At 35.1% G+C, this 17,138-nt stretch overlaps 1 protein-coding gene across 1 annotated transcript; it reads left to right on the top strand.

Annotated features, from left to right (window-relative positions):
• The first annotated feature begins 918 nt into the window (after positions 1-918).
• LOC105852952 (kinesin-like protein KIN-14S) lies at positions 919-12,700 on the top strand. The gene is made up of 3 exons (XM_027330449.2): positions 919-1,364; positions 1,737-1,898; positions 12,637-12,700. Exons 1-3 carry the CDS (start codon positions 1,054-1,056, stop codon positions 12,698-12,700), a joined length of 537 nt encoding a protein of 178 aa, XP_027186250.2. The 5' UTR covers positions 919-1,053.
• The last annotated feature ends 4,438 nt before the right edge of the window (positions 12,701-17,138 follow it).

The raw sequence follows: 17,138 nt of genomic DNA on the forward strand, positions 1-17,138 counted from the left end.
AGAGAATTTGCATACATCAATCAATGCCTAATACCTTCTCTAAACCACCCATATAATACCCCTATTCTGTTAGTTTCCATGTGGGCCTTCTCACTCTTTCTCCACGTCTTAACTCCTCATTTTTAGGAAGGTTGTTATTCATGTTATCATTGGCACCTGCTGTGTCATTTTCTGTCACCTGCTGCTCACGTGTCTTTCCATCCATTACACTGGCCACATCCCTAAATATATTCATTGCTTACTGTGAATCTATGTTTTTATCTACATTTCTTTTTTTATATCAATACTTAAATACTTCCTAAGTTTTAACCAACATATTACAAACAATATTAATCACATACTAATTAGTCTAACCGCACTAATTAGTTTAATTAACAATTAATTCATCTAATTAGTCTAATTAACTAACATAGTATCTTATACAACCTGTGTCTAGTAAGCCAATTACAACGTTGCATGATGAAGAAGAATCGGAGTGTGTTGATTTTGACATGAGTTTGTAAGTTGAGGAAATCTCATGACGTGTTGTGTGAAGGTTGAGAATTAAGGTAGCTGTACTTATAACAGAAATCATGATTTGGAAAGTCAACAACAACACTCATTTCTTACTTAGTTACTTACTTATGACTAATACTAATATATATTTTAGTTATATATATATTTGCAGCAGCAGAAGGTAATAATAATAATTTAAGCAGAAGTAGTTGGTGGGAGATTAGTATGTAATTTTTTGGCAAGATTGTGCTTATTGTTATGCATCCAAACCTTGGCTACAATGGCGGTGCTTCCACCGCCGTCAATGCTGAGAATGTGTGTTTTGTTGGTGTCTTTACAATGAGAAAGCCATTTGTGTTCAAGTTTGGAGAAGATCTCTAGTGTGACTTTAGTGAGATCCATTATTGAATGACACTTAGTGAATGTGAATTTGTTTATTAATTGAGTTTCTAATTTCCGAATTTGTTTATTACAAGAATAATTATGTAATTTTTTGGCAGGATTGTGAAATATAAAAGTAAAGCAAGGCTGGCTGGCCGTAAGAATTAAGACATACCAATGATATGTGTAATGTTTTATAATGATGCAGAGGCTGTTTTTTCTCAAACTAAACCTATTGCTACTTCAGTATTGGATGGTTTTAATGTCTGCATATTTCCCTACGGGCAAACTGGAACCAGTAAAACATTTACAATGGAGGGAACACCGGAAGAGAGAGGAGTTAACTATAGAACACTGGAAGAATTATTTAGGATATCTGAAGAGAGAAAGGGCGTAATGAAGTATGAGTTGCATGTTAGCATGTTGGAGGTTTATAATGAGAAGATAAGAGATCTTCTAGTGGAAAATTCTGCCCAACCTACTAAGAAGTGAGTTTTAATTCTTCTTACTCTAATTAGAATTGTATAGTTTTTAGATAGCAACTTCATATGATTTTAATTAAAACAAGATATGAAAATCCTATTAGATATTGCTTGTTTGGATAATGAGTCTGAAAGAAAAAGGACATTATTATATTTTCATTTCATGGTTCTAAATATTAAGTATCTTGAATGACTTGCATGGTTTTTCAACCGATTCTGCATTTGAACTGAATTTGCCTAAAGCTGACAAACTAATTCATGTAGTCTAGAGTTTTTTCCCCCTGTCTAGTAAGTAGTATCTACCCTACATGCATGAAATATTAATGTATTGTTTCTTGAGAGATATCACTGACGATGAAAACAAATTTCAATCTTAAGATTGGAGATAAAGCAAGCTGCAAAAGGAACACAAGAAGTCCCAGAACTTGTTGAAGCTTGTGTTCATGGAACAGAAGATGTGTGGGAATTGCTCAAGACTGGAAACAGAGTCAGATCTGTTGGATCCACATCTGCTAATGAGCTTAGCAGCCGTTCTCATTGGTATGTCTTAATTCTTACGGCCAGCCATCCCTGCTTTACTTTTATATTGGCAAGGAACCTTTGTATCTATAAATTATATCTTGTAGCGTGTGTTTGTTACATGCCGTGTTCTATATAACCTCTATTTTGAATTTGGTTTCAAGTGTTACAATCCATTGGACATATTGGGTAATAAATTTACCTTAACTATACCGTAATTGTTGTTTCTATATAACCTTGCTATGTGTTTTGTTTTTTCTGTTTCTGATTTGAAAATTTGATTTTTGAAGCTATGTGTCACTACTTAAATTGTAGGACCCTCCATTTAGGAAAATATATTTATGTATTATAGCTTATTGTTGAAGTTTAATCTTTTATATGCTGATTTTATTGTTGCTTGATTTTAAAGCGTGGCTTTTGAGATTTCGTCCTACCCTTGATTCCCTTATCATCATTGTATGGAATCCAGTTCTGGTTTTTAGAGTTATGTTTTAGTCTTTCAATGAAAAAAAATACAACTTTCATTTAGAGTAAAGTGTGAATATTTGTTTTTGTTGGTTTACTTGTTAACGTGGAGTTCTACATGAAATTGAAACCTACTAGTAAGACCCATAATTTTAAAGTATACTTTATGTATTTTAGTGTATTTTGGTATTGAACTCGGAGGCTTTTTAGCCAAAGTTATTAATATTTTGGAGTTATATGACCAAAAAGATATTTTGATGCCGATTAGATTTACTCGTCGATGAATAAATTAAATTAGCTGCGGTGAATCTTTTACGAAGGATTTAATGCGTTATGGGTGAAATGGTAATTTAACAAATATCTAGATATTTTGAGCTATTTGTTAAAAGTAATTATAATATATATAAATATCTTTATGTATATATTTGTTTGGGGAGAAAAAAAAAAGGAGATAAAAAGGAAGGAAGGAAAAAGAAAAAGAGGAAAAGGAAAGAAAAGAAAGAGAAAGGAAAGAAAAAGTAAAAACTCATTCTTCTTCCTCTGCCGCGCGAACACCTCTTTCTCCCTCTCTTCTTCTTCGTTGATTTTGCTTTCTTTTTCTTTCTTTGGCTTCAAAGATAGAAACCCCAGGGTTAGTGGATAAGAAAGCAAGAATTTCTCAACTTCACTCTTCCTCGTTGTTTCGAAAACGAAGAAAAACGGTATTAGGGATTTCAAAACCGTCAAACACAAACCTCCCCGTTTCATCTAGATCTAAGCTTCGTTTCGCGAAGAGATAGAAGGGAAAGTTGCTCACTACCACGCTATGGTGCTAGGGAACCAACTTTGGAAGCGACCTTGCGAGCGGAGATTTTACCGGATTTACTCGCGGTACCATAATCGCAAGTTAAAGCTAACGTTAAGGTAAGGGCTCCTTCCAAACTTCTAGTTTGCATTTAGGGACTTATTTGTGGTTGTGTGGAAAGGAATTTGTTAGGGTTGAAGTGTTGATTTGGGGGAAAATGAATCTAAGGCTTTATGGGTAAAATCTTAGAGTTAGGTTTTGGTTATATTGATGAATGTTTCGTGGAAAATGAATTTAAACTCATTTATGTATGATTTTGAGTAAACGAAACTTGTTGTGTTTGAGTGGTGGATTGTGTTGATTTGTGTTCGTCGTATTTGACGTGTTCTTAATTAATACTGATGAAATTTGATATGTGTATGGTTGGATTTTGTGGAGAAATGAATTGATGTGTTTTGGTATGAGTTGTGGATTGGATCTGATAATAGGTTTGAGTTGTTTTGTGTGGAATTTGAAAACCATTAGAGTTAAACGAGTATTAAGAATGAGGAATCTCTTAATGTCTACGTTTACTTAATGTTGGCGTGAAAACCATTAGAGTTAAACGAGTATTAAAAAGGGAAATCTTTTAATATCTCAGTTTACTTAATGTTCGTTTGAAAATCGTTTAAGTTAAATGAGTATTAAGAATGGGGAATCTCTTAATGTCTTGTTTACTTAATGTTGTTTATCGTGCTGACCCGTGATAGGTGGCACCTCGGTAAACAGTACTGACCCGTTATAGGTGGTATATTTACGATTTACGTTTTTGGTAAATTGTGCTGACCCGTGATAGGTGGCACCTTGGTAAATAGTACTTTGGCCGGTGATACGCGGTACGTTTACGATTTACGCTTTTTCTTTTAGTAAATCGTGCTCACCCATGATAGGTGGAACCTCGGTAAACAGTACTGACCCGTGATAGGTGGTACATTTATGATTTACGCTTTTTAGTAAATCGTGCTGACCCGTGATAGGTGGCACCTCGGTAATTGGTACTTTGGTCTGCGATAGGCGGTACAATTATGATTTACGGCCCTTCGAGGAGGGTTTTGGTTTGGAATTCCGAGTCCATGCATTTTGCCATATACGCATCGCATTAGGGTGCTTGGCACGCGAGTCGTGTTTGATTCAAGTTTATGATTGAGTGTTTTGAATTTGAGTTGTCGTGGTAATTGTGTTGAAATTGCTAAGTGTTATGAATTGATTATTGTGTGTAAGTGTGATGGGTTGTAAAACTATTTCGAAACTCAATTTGTCGTGGTGATCGTGTGGGAATTGCAAAGTGTTAAGATGTGGAACTGTAGATGAATGTGATTGAGTTAGTTTATGTATTTTTGGAAGAATATGCAGGGAAATCGATTTCCCAATCGATTGGATGTGTTACAGGGACTTCCCTAATTTGACATAATCGATTTGCCAATCGATTTTATAATATGTTTTTCAAAACCACTTAAGAAATCGATTTGGCCATGCAAGAATTCAGCAAAACTGACAAAATCAATTTGGAAATTGATTGGCATTAAGTCAGGGGCTCAGCTATTCATTCAATCGATTTCCCAATCGATTGATTTAAGCCCAGAGTGTAGATTTCATTAAAAATCTTCAGGAAATCAATTTGGAAATCGATTGGCTTAGTAGAAATTGTTATTTTGAGTTAGATAACAGATTGCTCAATTGATTTATCAATGTCTTGGTTAGTTATGTATTACTTGATGGATTGAGAACTTTATTTTGATTTCATTTTTAATTGGCAAGCATTATATGAACTTTTCGCATATGGAAAATCCTTTTAAGGTGCATGCTAAGTTGAAAGGTTATTTTGTGCATTTAAAAAATTAAAATGTTATGTGTTAATTGTTAATTTCGGTTGGTGACCCTTTACAACTATTGTGGAAATCTGGGTTTTGCCCTCAGATGAGAGCCAGGACGATCCTACCGGTTCGTACCCTACGGATGGGAATGTAGATGGGAATGCTTGACTGGAGCTATGTTACGAGGATCTCACGGGGCGCGTGGAGATCACTCAGGGTGTATAGCTATAGTTTTTGTAGAATGATCAGATTAGGATGACATAGAGGGAACATATGTCTTTCTTTTGGATTACGTTATTTTGAACTGGAAAACTGTACCTTTACTAATATTGTCAGTATGACATCTTATTTGAAGGGGATCCATGTATTATTTGTTTTTGTGTAAATACTTTGGATTCATATTTTGAGAAACTTTTCCGCTGCTTGTAAATTATAATGACTCAATTATTTATCCAAAGGTATTTCCTTATTTGTTTATCTGTTTTAATTTAATTTCTTTTGAAAAAAAAATAAACCCTCGCTCTGAAAATCGGGGTGTTACATTGTGGTATCAGAGCTTTGGGGGCTGTGGAACCTTTGGTTATAGATTGTAGGTCAACATGTAGGTTGGGAGTTGTTATTTGATCATACGTCGGTTTAGGTGGTTTGGGTTGTCAAGTCCAAAATAGTTATTATGTGTTGATATATTCGAAACTTAGTTTTGGAATTATTCGAAGTGGTGTTAACACTTCTTCTTGATGTTGGTTTTTCGGAAACACTACCTCCAAGAGAGAACGACGTTGCAAGGATGAACGTCAGTAGGGATGATCAAATGGTTGGAGCTACAAATAACATGGAGGTTTTGTTGTTGCACGAACTGCTGCAAAGACTCGGCGGGATCTGGAGAAGAGGAAAAGAGAGATATGTGCTCTTAAGATTAAGAGGGTTAGAATATTTAGTCGTTACCATCCTCCAAAGTTCAAGGGTGATGAGGACTCAGGAAAAGAGTTGACTAGTGGATTCAAGAAGTGGAAAAGATCTTCGAGATGACGGATTGTCAGGCAGAGTTGAAGCAAATCATGACGGCATGGAATTTATAAAATGGTTCCAAGGACACAGAAGCTATGTGTTGGTGTAAACTCGAAGATGATGAGTATGGATGGATTAACATTAGACAAATAAGGGATTTCAAGTAAAGATCTAAGTTGAGGACTTTTGTTAAGAAAAGTATTAGATGTTTTCCTGGAAGATTTCAGGATGAAACTGGATGAAGTTTGACAACTGTCAAAGAGATGTGAACATCATGGAATTGTTGAGAAGATGAGGCTTCCATTTGGGATAACATTTGGTGCTTAGGTGTCAATGAAAGAGACTGGTATTGAAGTTAAGGGAGCGTTGCACATTAGGAGTGAATACTCCTTTGGATAGATAAAATACGCTTTGAGGAATTGTCGATACCTTGAGGGGAAAAGTCGAGCATTCGAGTTAGAATAGATTCGCAACTTGGATTATTGAGTATGAATCTCATAACGAGTGTAGGAGTGAGACCATGTATTTAGTTGATAAGTGACAAATCTCCTGGTGGTTTAGGAGATAGTAAGTATGGATAGTGATATTGGATGAAACTATAGACACGTAAGTAAGGACACATGAGCTATGTGTTGGTGTAAACTCAAAGATGATGAGTATAGATGGATTAACATTAGACTAATAAGGGATTTCAAGTAAAGATCTAAGTTGAGGACTTTTGTTTAGAAAAGTATTAGATGTTTTCCTGGTAGATTTCAGGATGAAACTGGATGAAGTTTGAAAACTGTCAAAGAGATGTGAACATCATGGAATTGTTGAGAAGATGAGGCTTCCATTTGGGATAACATTTGGTGCTTAGGTGTCAATGAAAGAGACTGGTATTGAAGTTAAGGGAGCGTGTCACATTAGGAGTGAATACTCCTTTGGATAGATAAAATACGCTTTGAGGAATTGTCGATACCTTGAGGGGAAAAGTCGAGCATTCGAGTTAGACTAGATTCGCAACTTGGATTGTTAAGTATGAATCTCATAACGAGTGTATGAGTGAGACCATGTATTTACTTGATAAGTGACAAATCTCCTGGTGGTTTAGGAGATAGTAAGTATGGATAGTGATATTGGATGAAACTATAGACACGTAAGTGTGAATTTTGAGCGATGTTCGCCAAAACATAATGAGTTAGGCCTTGATGTATTGAACTCTATGTTACCATTAAGTGGAATTTGAAGTATCGAGTACGGGAATACTTCGAGATGGCGGTAATATAAGTTTTGAGAGTCTATTAAAGGATGGGAATTACTAAGACGATGTTAATATTTTGATAGGTCAGAAGGATTATTCGAGATTTGCTTTGGGACCCTAAGATGGTTGATTTTTTTTAGTTGATGATTTAAAATCCGCAAGGTTGGATGAAGGACCAATTGATGCTTAAAACTTTCATAATCGAAGGAGTTGAGGCAGACAAGTGATAAATAATTCATGTTAAGAATGGAAGTGTTTGGAGATTTTGAGGATCAAATTTTAGAATCTTATTCAATGATAGAAAGTTAAAAAGAAGAAATGTAACAACTGATTTATGGTTTAGTTGTTGGTCTTGGGAAGTCAAGCGTGAAGATTTGAAATGATCATTTCAGTAACTGGATGGACGAAGAAAGGTATGTGGGTTTTTGAGATATTGTACTGAAAAATTTATGAGGATGAAGATATAGATAATTAGTTCTTAGGAAATGCTTATGGGGAACGTTTGAGAAATAATTCTTTAGGACGTTCGATTGTTAGGATTCTTTCAGTTCGTATCTCGGTGAAGGTTGAGAGGGAATAAGAATCCAGCGAGTGAACCAAATATTGGAAAAGGTACCAAGAAATTTGTGGAGCAGCACATAGAGATGTAGCTTATGACAATTAAAGATTGATGAAAGGAATTATCTCACCTATAACACAGACATTATTATTATAAAGGTATGCCAACGATATAAAGACATTACTTGAGTGCATGTCATGGGGATTGTTATTGTGTTCGTCAATCAAAGGAAGTTTATGTGTCCCAAGTGGTATAGTCTTTGGCTTGTTTTCGAAAATATTTGAGGTAGTTTTGATCACCAAGCATATGTGGGGATGGAATTATTAAATTTATAACTGGAATAACATACCGATAAGAACACTACAATTTGACGTAGTTGTACGACTTAAGAAAAATCGAGGATTTGTGGACAAGGGAGAAATTTAGGAGTTCTCGGATGTAGTGATTGTTTTGTGCTCAGTGTGTTGGGGTCATTCTAAGTGTTTAAGTTTGGTACCAACTGGATGTTTCGTACCAAGTAGATGCCAATGAGACTACGTGACATGGGTATGGGATATTTTACTTCATCGACAGGATCAAAGTTATAGGAAAATAAGGGAAATTCAATGGACTTTGAGAAGATTGTTGACTGCTTTTGTAAGTTGTGAGGAGCGCAATTACAGTTCGGCTAAGATAGTCTAAGCCACTATCATGGTTGTTGGCTATTTATTGACAAATTGAGGGACTGATCATCCTTAATATCTTGTTGATAGTAGACAAAATCATGTTAAATGGAACGAACGTGCCTTACCGACTATGGATGTGTGTGAAGTTATTAAACACCCTATGAAAAGGGGTAGGCAACACTTTCTTCGAGAAGGCCGGGTGAAACAAGTTGTGACTGGTATGTAGAATTCGGGTACAAACCAAGTGTGGATTGTTACTCGTACTTTAAGTTTCGAGGACGAAACTAATTTTAGGGGGGTAGTAATGTAAGACCCATAATTTTAAAGTATACTTTATATATTTTAGTGTATTTTGGTATTGAACTCGAAGGCTTTTTAGCCAAAGTTATTAATATTTTGGAGTTATATGACCAAAAAGATATTTTGATGCCGATTAGATTTACTCGTCGATGAATAAATTAAATTAGCGCGGTGAATCTTTTACAAAGGATTTAATGCGTTATGGGTGAAATGGTAATTTAACAAATATCTAGATATTTTGAGCTATTTGTTAAAAGTAATTATAATATATATAAATATCTTTATGTATATATTTGTTTGGGGAGAAAAGAAAAGGAGATAAAAAGGAAGGAAGGAAAAAGAAAGAGAGGAAAAGGAAAGAAAAGAAAGAGAGCGGAAAGAAAAAGTAAAAACTCCTTCTTCTTCCTCTGCCGCGCGAACACCTATTTCTCCCTCTCTTCTTCTTCGTTGATTTTTCTTTCTTTTTCTTTCTTTGGCTTCAAAGATAGAAACCCCATGGTTAGTGGATAAGAAAGCAAGAATTTCTCAACTTCACTCTTCCTCGTTGTTTCGAAAACGAAGAAAAACGGTATTAGGGATTTCAAAACCGTCAAACACAAACCTCCCCGTTTCATCTAGATCTAAGCTTCGTTTCGCGAAGAGATAGAAGGGAAAGTTGCTCACTACCACGCAACGGTGGTAGGGAACCAACTTGGAGGCGACGTTGTGAGCGGAGATTTTTACCGGATTTACTCCCGGTACCGTAAACGAACGTGAAAGCTAATGTGAAGGTAAGGACTCCTTCCAAACTTCTAGTTTGCGTTTAGGGACTTATATGTGGTTGTGTGAAAAAGAATTTTGTTAGGGTTAAAGTGTTGATTTGGGGAAAATGAATTTAAGGCTTTATGGGTAAAATCTTAGAGTTAGGTTTTGGTGATATTGATGAATGTTTCGCGGAAAATGAATTTAACCCATTGGTGTATGAATTTGAGTAAATGAAGTTTGACGTGTTCATAATTCATGCTTATGAAATTTGATATGTGTATGGTTGGATTTAATGTTGGCGTGAAAACCATTAGAGTTAAACGAGTATTAAAAATGGGAAATCTTTTAATATCTCAGTTTACTTAATGTTCGTTTGAAAATCGTTTAAGTTAAATGAGTATTAAGAATGGGGAATCTCTTAATGTCTTGTTTACTTAATGTTCGTTTTGGAAATGGTTTAAGTTAAAAGAGTATTAAGAATGGGGAATCTCTTAATATTTCTGCTTCTTAATGATTGTTGTGAAAATCGTTTAAGTTAAATGAGTATTAAAAATGGGGAATCTTTTAATATCTGCATTTGCTTAACGATTGTTGTGGATGGAGTCAGTGTATGCTCATGCATTTCATTTTGGTAAATCGTGCTGACCCGTGATAGGTGGCACCTCGGTAAATAGTACTTTGGCCTGTGATAGGCGGTACGTTTACGATTTACGTTTTTGGTAAATTGTGCTGACCCGTGATAGGTGGCACCTCGGTAAATAGTACTTTGGCCGGTGATAGGCGGTACGTTTACGATTTACGCTTTTTCTTTTAGTAAATCGTGCTCACCCATGATAGGTGGAACCTCGGTAAACAGTACTGACCCGTGATAGGTGGTACGTTTATGATTTACACTTTTTAGTAAATCATGCTGACCCGTGATAGGTGGCACCTCGGTAATTGGTACTTTGGCCTGCGATAGGCGGTACAATTATGATTTACGGCCCTTCGAGGAGGGTTTTGGTTTGGAATTCCGAGTCCATGCATTTTGGCATATACGCATTGCATTAGGGTGCCTGGCACGCGAGTCATGTTTGATTTGAGTTTATGATTGAGTGATTCGAATTTTGATTTATCGTGATAACTGAGATGAAGGTGTTAAGTGCTATGTGTTGTGTATTGTGTGTGAGTATGATGGTTATCGAACCTTCGTGTGTCGTAGTAATCGCGTAGGAATTGCTAAGTGTTAGGTTGTGGACTTGATTAGGAATGACTTAGGTTAATTCATGAATTTTTGGAAAACTGATCAGGGAAATCGATTTCCCAATCGATTGGATGAAAGACAGGGGCTTGGCCAAATGAACAAAATCGATTAGCCAATCGATTTCGAAATCAATTTTCAAAGGAATCAGTTAAGAAATCGATTGCCCAATCGATTAGGCCTTAAGTCAGGGGCTCAGGAACCAATCAATCGATTTACCAATCGATTGAATTCAGCCCAGGATTCTGTTTTCATTAAGAATCCCTCACCAAATCGATTAGGAAATCGATTGGCTCGATTTTGGAAGAATATGCAGGGAAATCGATTGAATGAGTTACAGGGACTTCCCTAATTTGACATAATCGATTTGCCAATCGATTTTATAATATGTTTTTCAAAACCACTTAAGAAATAGATTTGGAAATCGATTTGGCCATGCAAGAATTCAGCATAACTGACAAAATCAATTTGGAAATCGATTGGCATTAAGTTAGGGGCTCAGCTATTCATTCAATCGATTGCCCAACCGATTGCCCAATCGATTGATTTAAGCCCAGAGTGCAGATTTCACTAAAAACCTTTAGGAAATCGATTGGCTTTATAGAAATTCTTATTTTGAGTTAGATAACAGATTGCTCAATTGATTTATCAATGTCTTGGTTAGTTATGTATTACTTGATGGATTGAGAACTTTATTTTGATTTCATTTTTAATTGGCAAGCATTATATGAACTTTTCGCATATGGAAAATCCTTTTAAGGTGCATGCTAAGTTGAAAGGTTATTTTGTGCATTTAAAAACTTAAATGTTATGTGTTAATTGTTAATTTCGGTTGGTGACCCTTTACAACTATTGTGGAAATCTGGGCTTTGCCCTCAGATGAGAGCCAGGACGATCCTACCGGTTCGTACCCTGCGGATGGGAATGTAGATGGGAATGCTTGACTGGAGCTATGTTACGAGGATCTCACGGGGCGCGTGGAGATCACTCAGGGTGTATAGCTATAGTTTTTGTAGAATGATCAGATTAGGATGACATAGAAGGAACATATGTCTTTCTTTTGGATTACGTTATTTTGAACTGGAAAACTGTACCTTTACTAATATTGTCAGTACGACATCTTATTTGAAGGGGTTCCATGTATTATTTGTTTTTGTGTAAATACTTTGGATTCATATTTTGAGAAATTTTTCCGCTGCTTGTAAATTATAATGACTCAATTATTTATCCAAAGGTATTTCCTTATTTGTTTCTCTGTTTTATTTTAATTTCTTTTGAAAAAAAAAATACACCCTCGCTCTGAAAATCGGGGTGTTACACTACTGATTACTCATTCTTTGTTATGATTGGAGAAATGAGTTAGCTGAGTAGAGTTTGTCTATATTAAAAATTGTCACAATAAATTGAACAATACAAATGTTGCTTATAAAGTATTGTTACTTTCTTAATCTCTCTTATCAAATAATATGAAACTATTTTGATGTAATATGATATTTGTTAATAGCACTAATTCAAACTAGAATTGCAATACCTCATAGTAACAGTTCTGAAACCATATTTCATATTTTATTTATGATGGAAGAAAATGGAAAGCAGAGAATTTTTTTTTATGATGGAAGAAAATGGAAAGCAGAGCATATTAAGGTGAAGAATCACTTTATATTCCTTGCTGCAACATTAAAAATGTCTCTATACTCTGATGGAAGCATGAGAACACTCTAATGTTATGGTGATTTATTTTATTCTGATTTAATCTTTTAAGATATATTTTGTTTGCACTTAAAGTTTTTGATAATTAGAAATTAACTAATGCTGTAACAATATGTCTTTTATATTAATCATTTAAAAAACATTAATTAAATCTTATAAATTTTTATTTTTATTTTTATATCTTGTAGGATTCATTGGTTGAACAAACGTCTCAAGGAACCTTTGTTCCACATAGACGTACAGATATCTTGACAGCGGCCATTCGTAAACCTGAGCACCTTGGTCGTGTTCGTGTTGTTGGTCGAGGTGTGGGGATTCAACAATACTTTGGATCACGCTCTCAAAGACAACCTAAAGGTTATGAGTATGGTTACTACATTATGATACATATGTTGAACATTGTATCTAGTGGTCTTGTTGATTCATGGATGCGGGTATCTGATAGATTATTTCAAAGTTAGTATTAATTAACTACTTATGATTTTTATGGTCACATGATTTAGATAACTTTGTGATTTCAATGTTTATAATTCAGATATTTGGAGAATCAAAACCATTTAAAGATGAAGAAATGATGAATGTCCGACAACGTTGTGCAAACTTGATTCTTGAACTAATAGAAAATGCTTGAAGCACTTGTATCATTTTAGTATCTTTAGACTGTTAATAGAAGATAATGTTTTTTTTTAATTAGTGAATATTATGTAGCTTTAAATTTGATAATTTAGATTTTGTAAAAAAATAATGACTCATTGTCATTGATTTTTAAATGTAAAGTTTCATATGAAGTTTTGTGTTTAATGGTTGAATGAGAAATTCTAGTTAATAGTGTAATGTGTGAAATTATGAGGATGCATATGTAAGGGTGAAAGTTATGAAGAAAGAAAATTAAAAAGTTAATTATTTATATCGATTGACTCATAGATAAAATAAACAATTTTGAATATGACTTGTTATATTGGTTCAAATTTAACCGATGTAATAAATCAATTTTAAATTTGACTTGTTATATTGGTTCAAATTTAATCGATCTAATAGATTAATTTTGAATTTGACTTGTTATATTGGTTCAAATTTAACCGATCTAATAAATCATTTTTGAATTTGACTTTTTATATTGGTTCAAATTCAACCGATCTAATAAATCATTTTTGAATGTGACTTGTTACATCTATTATTTTAACTGATTTAATAATTAACTATTTATTACAACACTTGATGTTAGATCGAACAAGAAGCCAATCTAATAAGTACACATGAACCGATCTAACAAGGTTTAATTGCACTAGTGTTACTTTGAAAATGAATTAACAAATACAGGAAACTCGATGATATTTCAATTGTAAAGACTAGTGTTTGGAGGACAAGGGTACACTAGCTTTTGGGTATCATCATCAACGTGATCTTCTTTCGCAACAGCCACCTAATCAACATATATTATTTCGGCGCTTTGAAATGTTTGGTGAATGTCACAAATAGGAATCTTTTGTGAATTTGGTACCCGATTTTCCAAACGAGCCATTATGTTTTCTCTTTTTTCTTTCACAACCTTTTTTTATAAGCTTTGGTAGGTACATATCACAACCCGTACATATTGTTCTTTTTTGGTATTTCTATCAATTTCCTGAATTTAACAAAAACTCCTCATTCCAACATGGATTTGGTAGACTTCAACGATGTGGTAGATAGTTTTGGTTCCTTTAAGCGATATCCTTCACCGATGAAGACAACATTGGCACTTTCTAATGCTTTGAAGGAAATCATTATGGCTACCTCTGTGTCTTCGATGTAGCCAATGAAAGATAGATGACTCATCATCATATCTTCTTCCCCGTATATTATTATCAGCTTATCGTTCACTATAAACTTTATCTTTTGATGGAGAGTGGATGTCACTGCTCCAACAAAATCAATCCACAGTCTCCCTAAAGGCAACTGTATGTTGGTTTAATATCCATCACTTGGAATGTTATTCCAAAATTATAGGGTCTGATTTGAATCGACAGGTCAATCTCACCAACAACTTGTCTCCTTGATCCATCAAATGACTTCACAACCATAACACTGAGCTTCATACAGGCTCCATCAATAAATAGTTTTGAGAGTGTCGATTTTGGCATAACATTTAATGACGAACCATTATCAACTAGCCCCCGTACGAGAATATGATCATGACACTTCACAGAGATGTGTAATGCATTATTATGATGTGTCCCTTCAGTTGGTAATTCGCCATCGCTAAAACCTAAATAGCTACTAGCGGTGATGTTACCGACAACTCCATCAAACTTGTGGATAGTGATATCATGAGTAACATGGGCCTCGTTTAAAACTTTCATCAGTGCCCTTCTATGCGCTTCAGAATTTAATAACAAAAAAGAAACAGATATCTTGGAAGGGGTTTGATTTAGTTAATCTACCACCTTATATTCACTTTTCTTGATAAACTTTAAGATTTTAGTAGCTTCTTCTTCAAGCACCGTCTTTTAGCTAGTTTGTGATCCTTTTATAGCATGATAAATAATTTCTTTCCCTTTTTCTCCATGATCCTTCTTTTTCCTAAGTTGTTCAGGAGTGTATACTCTACCATTCTCAGTCATCCCACCAATCCCTAAAATATTGGTGACATCAGTTCATTTAGGTCTGAAGCTATCACTTGATTGATGATTTACTAAATGGGATGTGACTTCAAAATTACATGGCACCGCCTAGGATTTGGTGCTTGGACAATTATTGCATTTGGACCGCTAGGATTTGGCTTAAGATTTTCTTTTCTATAGAGGATTTCCAATGGTCTTTGGAAATATCTACTATTTTCAATGTACAGCTTTTGGATCAACATATGGTCATCTTTTTCACATTGGCCTATCTCATCTTCAATGACATTGACAGAGGTATCCCTGTGGCCCGACAAAGGATTACGACTCCTGCATGGTCTTCACATTTGGCGTTTGGGTTATACCACTTTGGAAATAGTGATTCCAGAAGTTTCATTGGTCTTAGGACTACCATTGAATTTTGGAGTAGGTGAGCCAACAATATGTTGTGTGTCACGGGAATGGGTCAAAATGAGTTATCTTCTTTTCTCGATTGACTAGTGCTTTGTATTTATTCGAGTTTGGATTTTGGTTTCGTTGGTTTTATTGGGAAAATATGACAGGTGGTGGTTGGACCAGATGTGGTTGATAATAAGGTGACCTTGAAGGGTGATATTGGGGGTATGGAGCTTGTGAGGCCACAGCCACATATGGATAGGGAATGTAAGGAATTTGGGGTATCAGGGGTTGGAAATTTGTTGGTCAATAAGAATTCATGGATGGAAAATATGAGACTTTTGGGTTTACCATTGCACCATTAGCATCCCCTTCTTTCTTTTTTGTGAATCCCATTTTGGGTTTCTTCGCACCACTTGTTGCACATACGATCTTGCCACTCCTCATCCCATTTTCCACTCTTTCTCCTATCATGACCATATCAGAAAAGTTTGATGACATACTCTTAATCATCTTAGCATAAAAAAACGACTTGTGAGTATCCATAAACATACCAACCATTTCTCTTTCAGATAAAAGAGGATCTACTTACGATGCCATTTCTCTCGATCGTTATGCATATTCTTTGAAAGTTTCATTGTCCTTTTTCAACGAATTTTGCAATTGCATCCTGTCAGGGGTCATGTCAATGTTGTACCTGTATTGTTTCAAGAAGACATGTGCCAAATCTTTCCATGAACGGATTCAATTTCGCTCGAGATGCAAATTCCAACTTAATGATGTCCCACTCAATCTGACTTGAAAAAAAAAAAGGAATGAGAAGTTTTTCATTATGAGCATGAGAAGCCGTTTCTCTATAATACATGGTCAGATGATTTTTAGGACATAGGACACCTTTATATGTTTCAAACTCAGGTGCCATGAAATTTGAAAGGATCGCCACATCGGGAACCAAGCACATATGAAAAGATTTGAGACCATAGACATTATTCCCCTTAATTTCTTTTATTTTTTCTTCTAAACCATCGAAATTTTATTTTGATTGTGTATCATCACCGATAAATTGAGGTTGTTGCCAATTTTTTTTAGAATCAAGATGGGGTACTTGGGGTGCATTGAATGGAATATTTTGTGAAGGTATAGTGTTTTGGGGTGGCATGCAGCCCTGAGGAGATGGGATTTGCGGTTGATTTAGGCTTTTGGTTTTGATTGTTGAGTGGTTTGAGTTATTATCTATGGGATTGATGACTAAGGGCGAAGTATAACTAGGTGGGAGATCATACATAGAAAATTGCATAGTTGTTTTATGAAACTGTTGGATAGTCGAGGCAAAGCATGTGGATGAGAAGGGATAGCTTTGTGTTCTTCATTTGTAGTTGGAGGATTCCCATATGTATTCCCCTTCATTGTCAAAGCACGTATTGCCTCTAGGATTCTATAAACCTTTTCCTTCAATTGGCTAACATTCGATCTCATCACTTCTTGGTTTTGCTCAAGTTCATCCATGATCTTGGAGTTTGTGCGAGTCTGATAAGGGTGTTGGGGAAACAACTTTATTGATTTTTTTTTTGAAAGATCATATGATGCAAGTTAAAAAAAAATGAAGATTTATGCGCATGCATGTGGGCCTTTGAGAACCATTGATTCCGCAACCTAGGTAGAAACTACTATTTTTAGATAATGCATCAGAACCAAAC

Source organism: Cicer arietinum, chromosome 3 (assembly GCF_000331145.2).
Source record: "Cicer arietinum cultivar CDC Frontier isolate Library 1 chromosome 3, Cicar.CDCFrontier_v2.0, whole genome shotgun sequence".
Classification (NCBI taxonomy): domain Eukaryota; kingdom Viridiplantae; phylum Streptophyta; class Magnoliopsida; order Fabales; family Fabaceae; genus Cicer; species Cicer arietinum.

What these genes read in the sequence shown, in the direction of transcription:
- LOC105852952 (XM_027330449.2), top strand. Translation starts at nt 1,054, where the DNA reads ATGATATGTGTAATGTTTTATAATGATGCAGAGGCTGTTTTTTCTCAA. An exon ending in TCTGCCCAACCTACTAAGAA is followed by an intron (nt 1,365 to 1,736) that starts GTGAGTTTTAAT and finishes TTCAATCTTAAG; the next exon opens with ATTGGAGATAAAGCAAGCTG. An exon ending in CTTAGCAGCCGTTCTCATTG is followed by an intron (nt 1,899 to 12,636) that starts GTATGTCTTAAT and finishes TATATCTTGTAG; the next exon opens with GATTCATTGGTTGAACAAAC.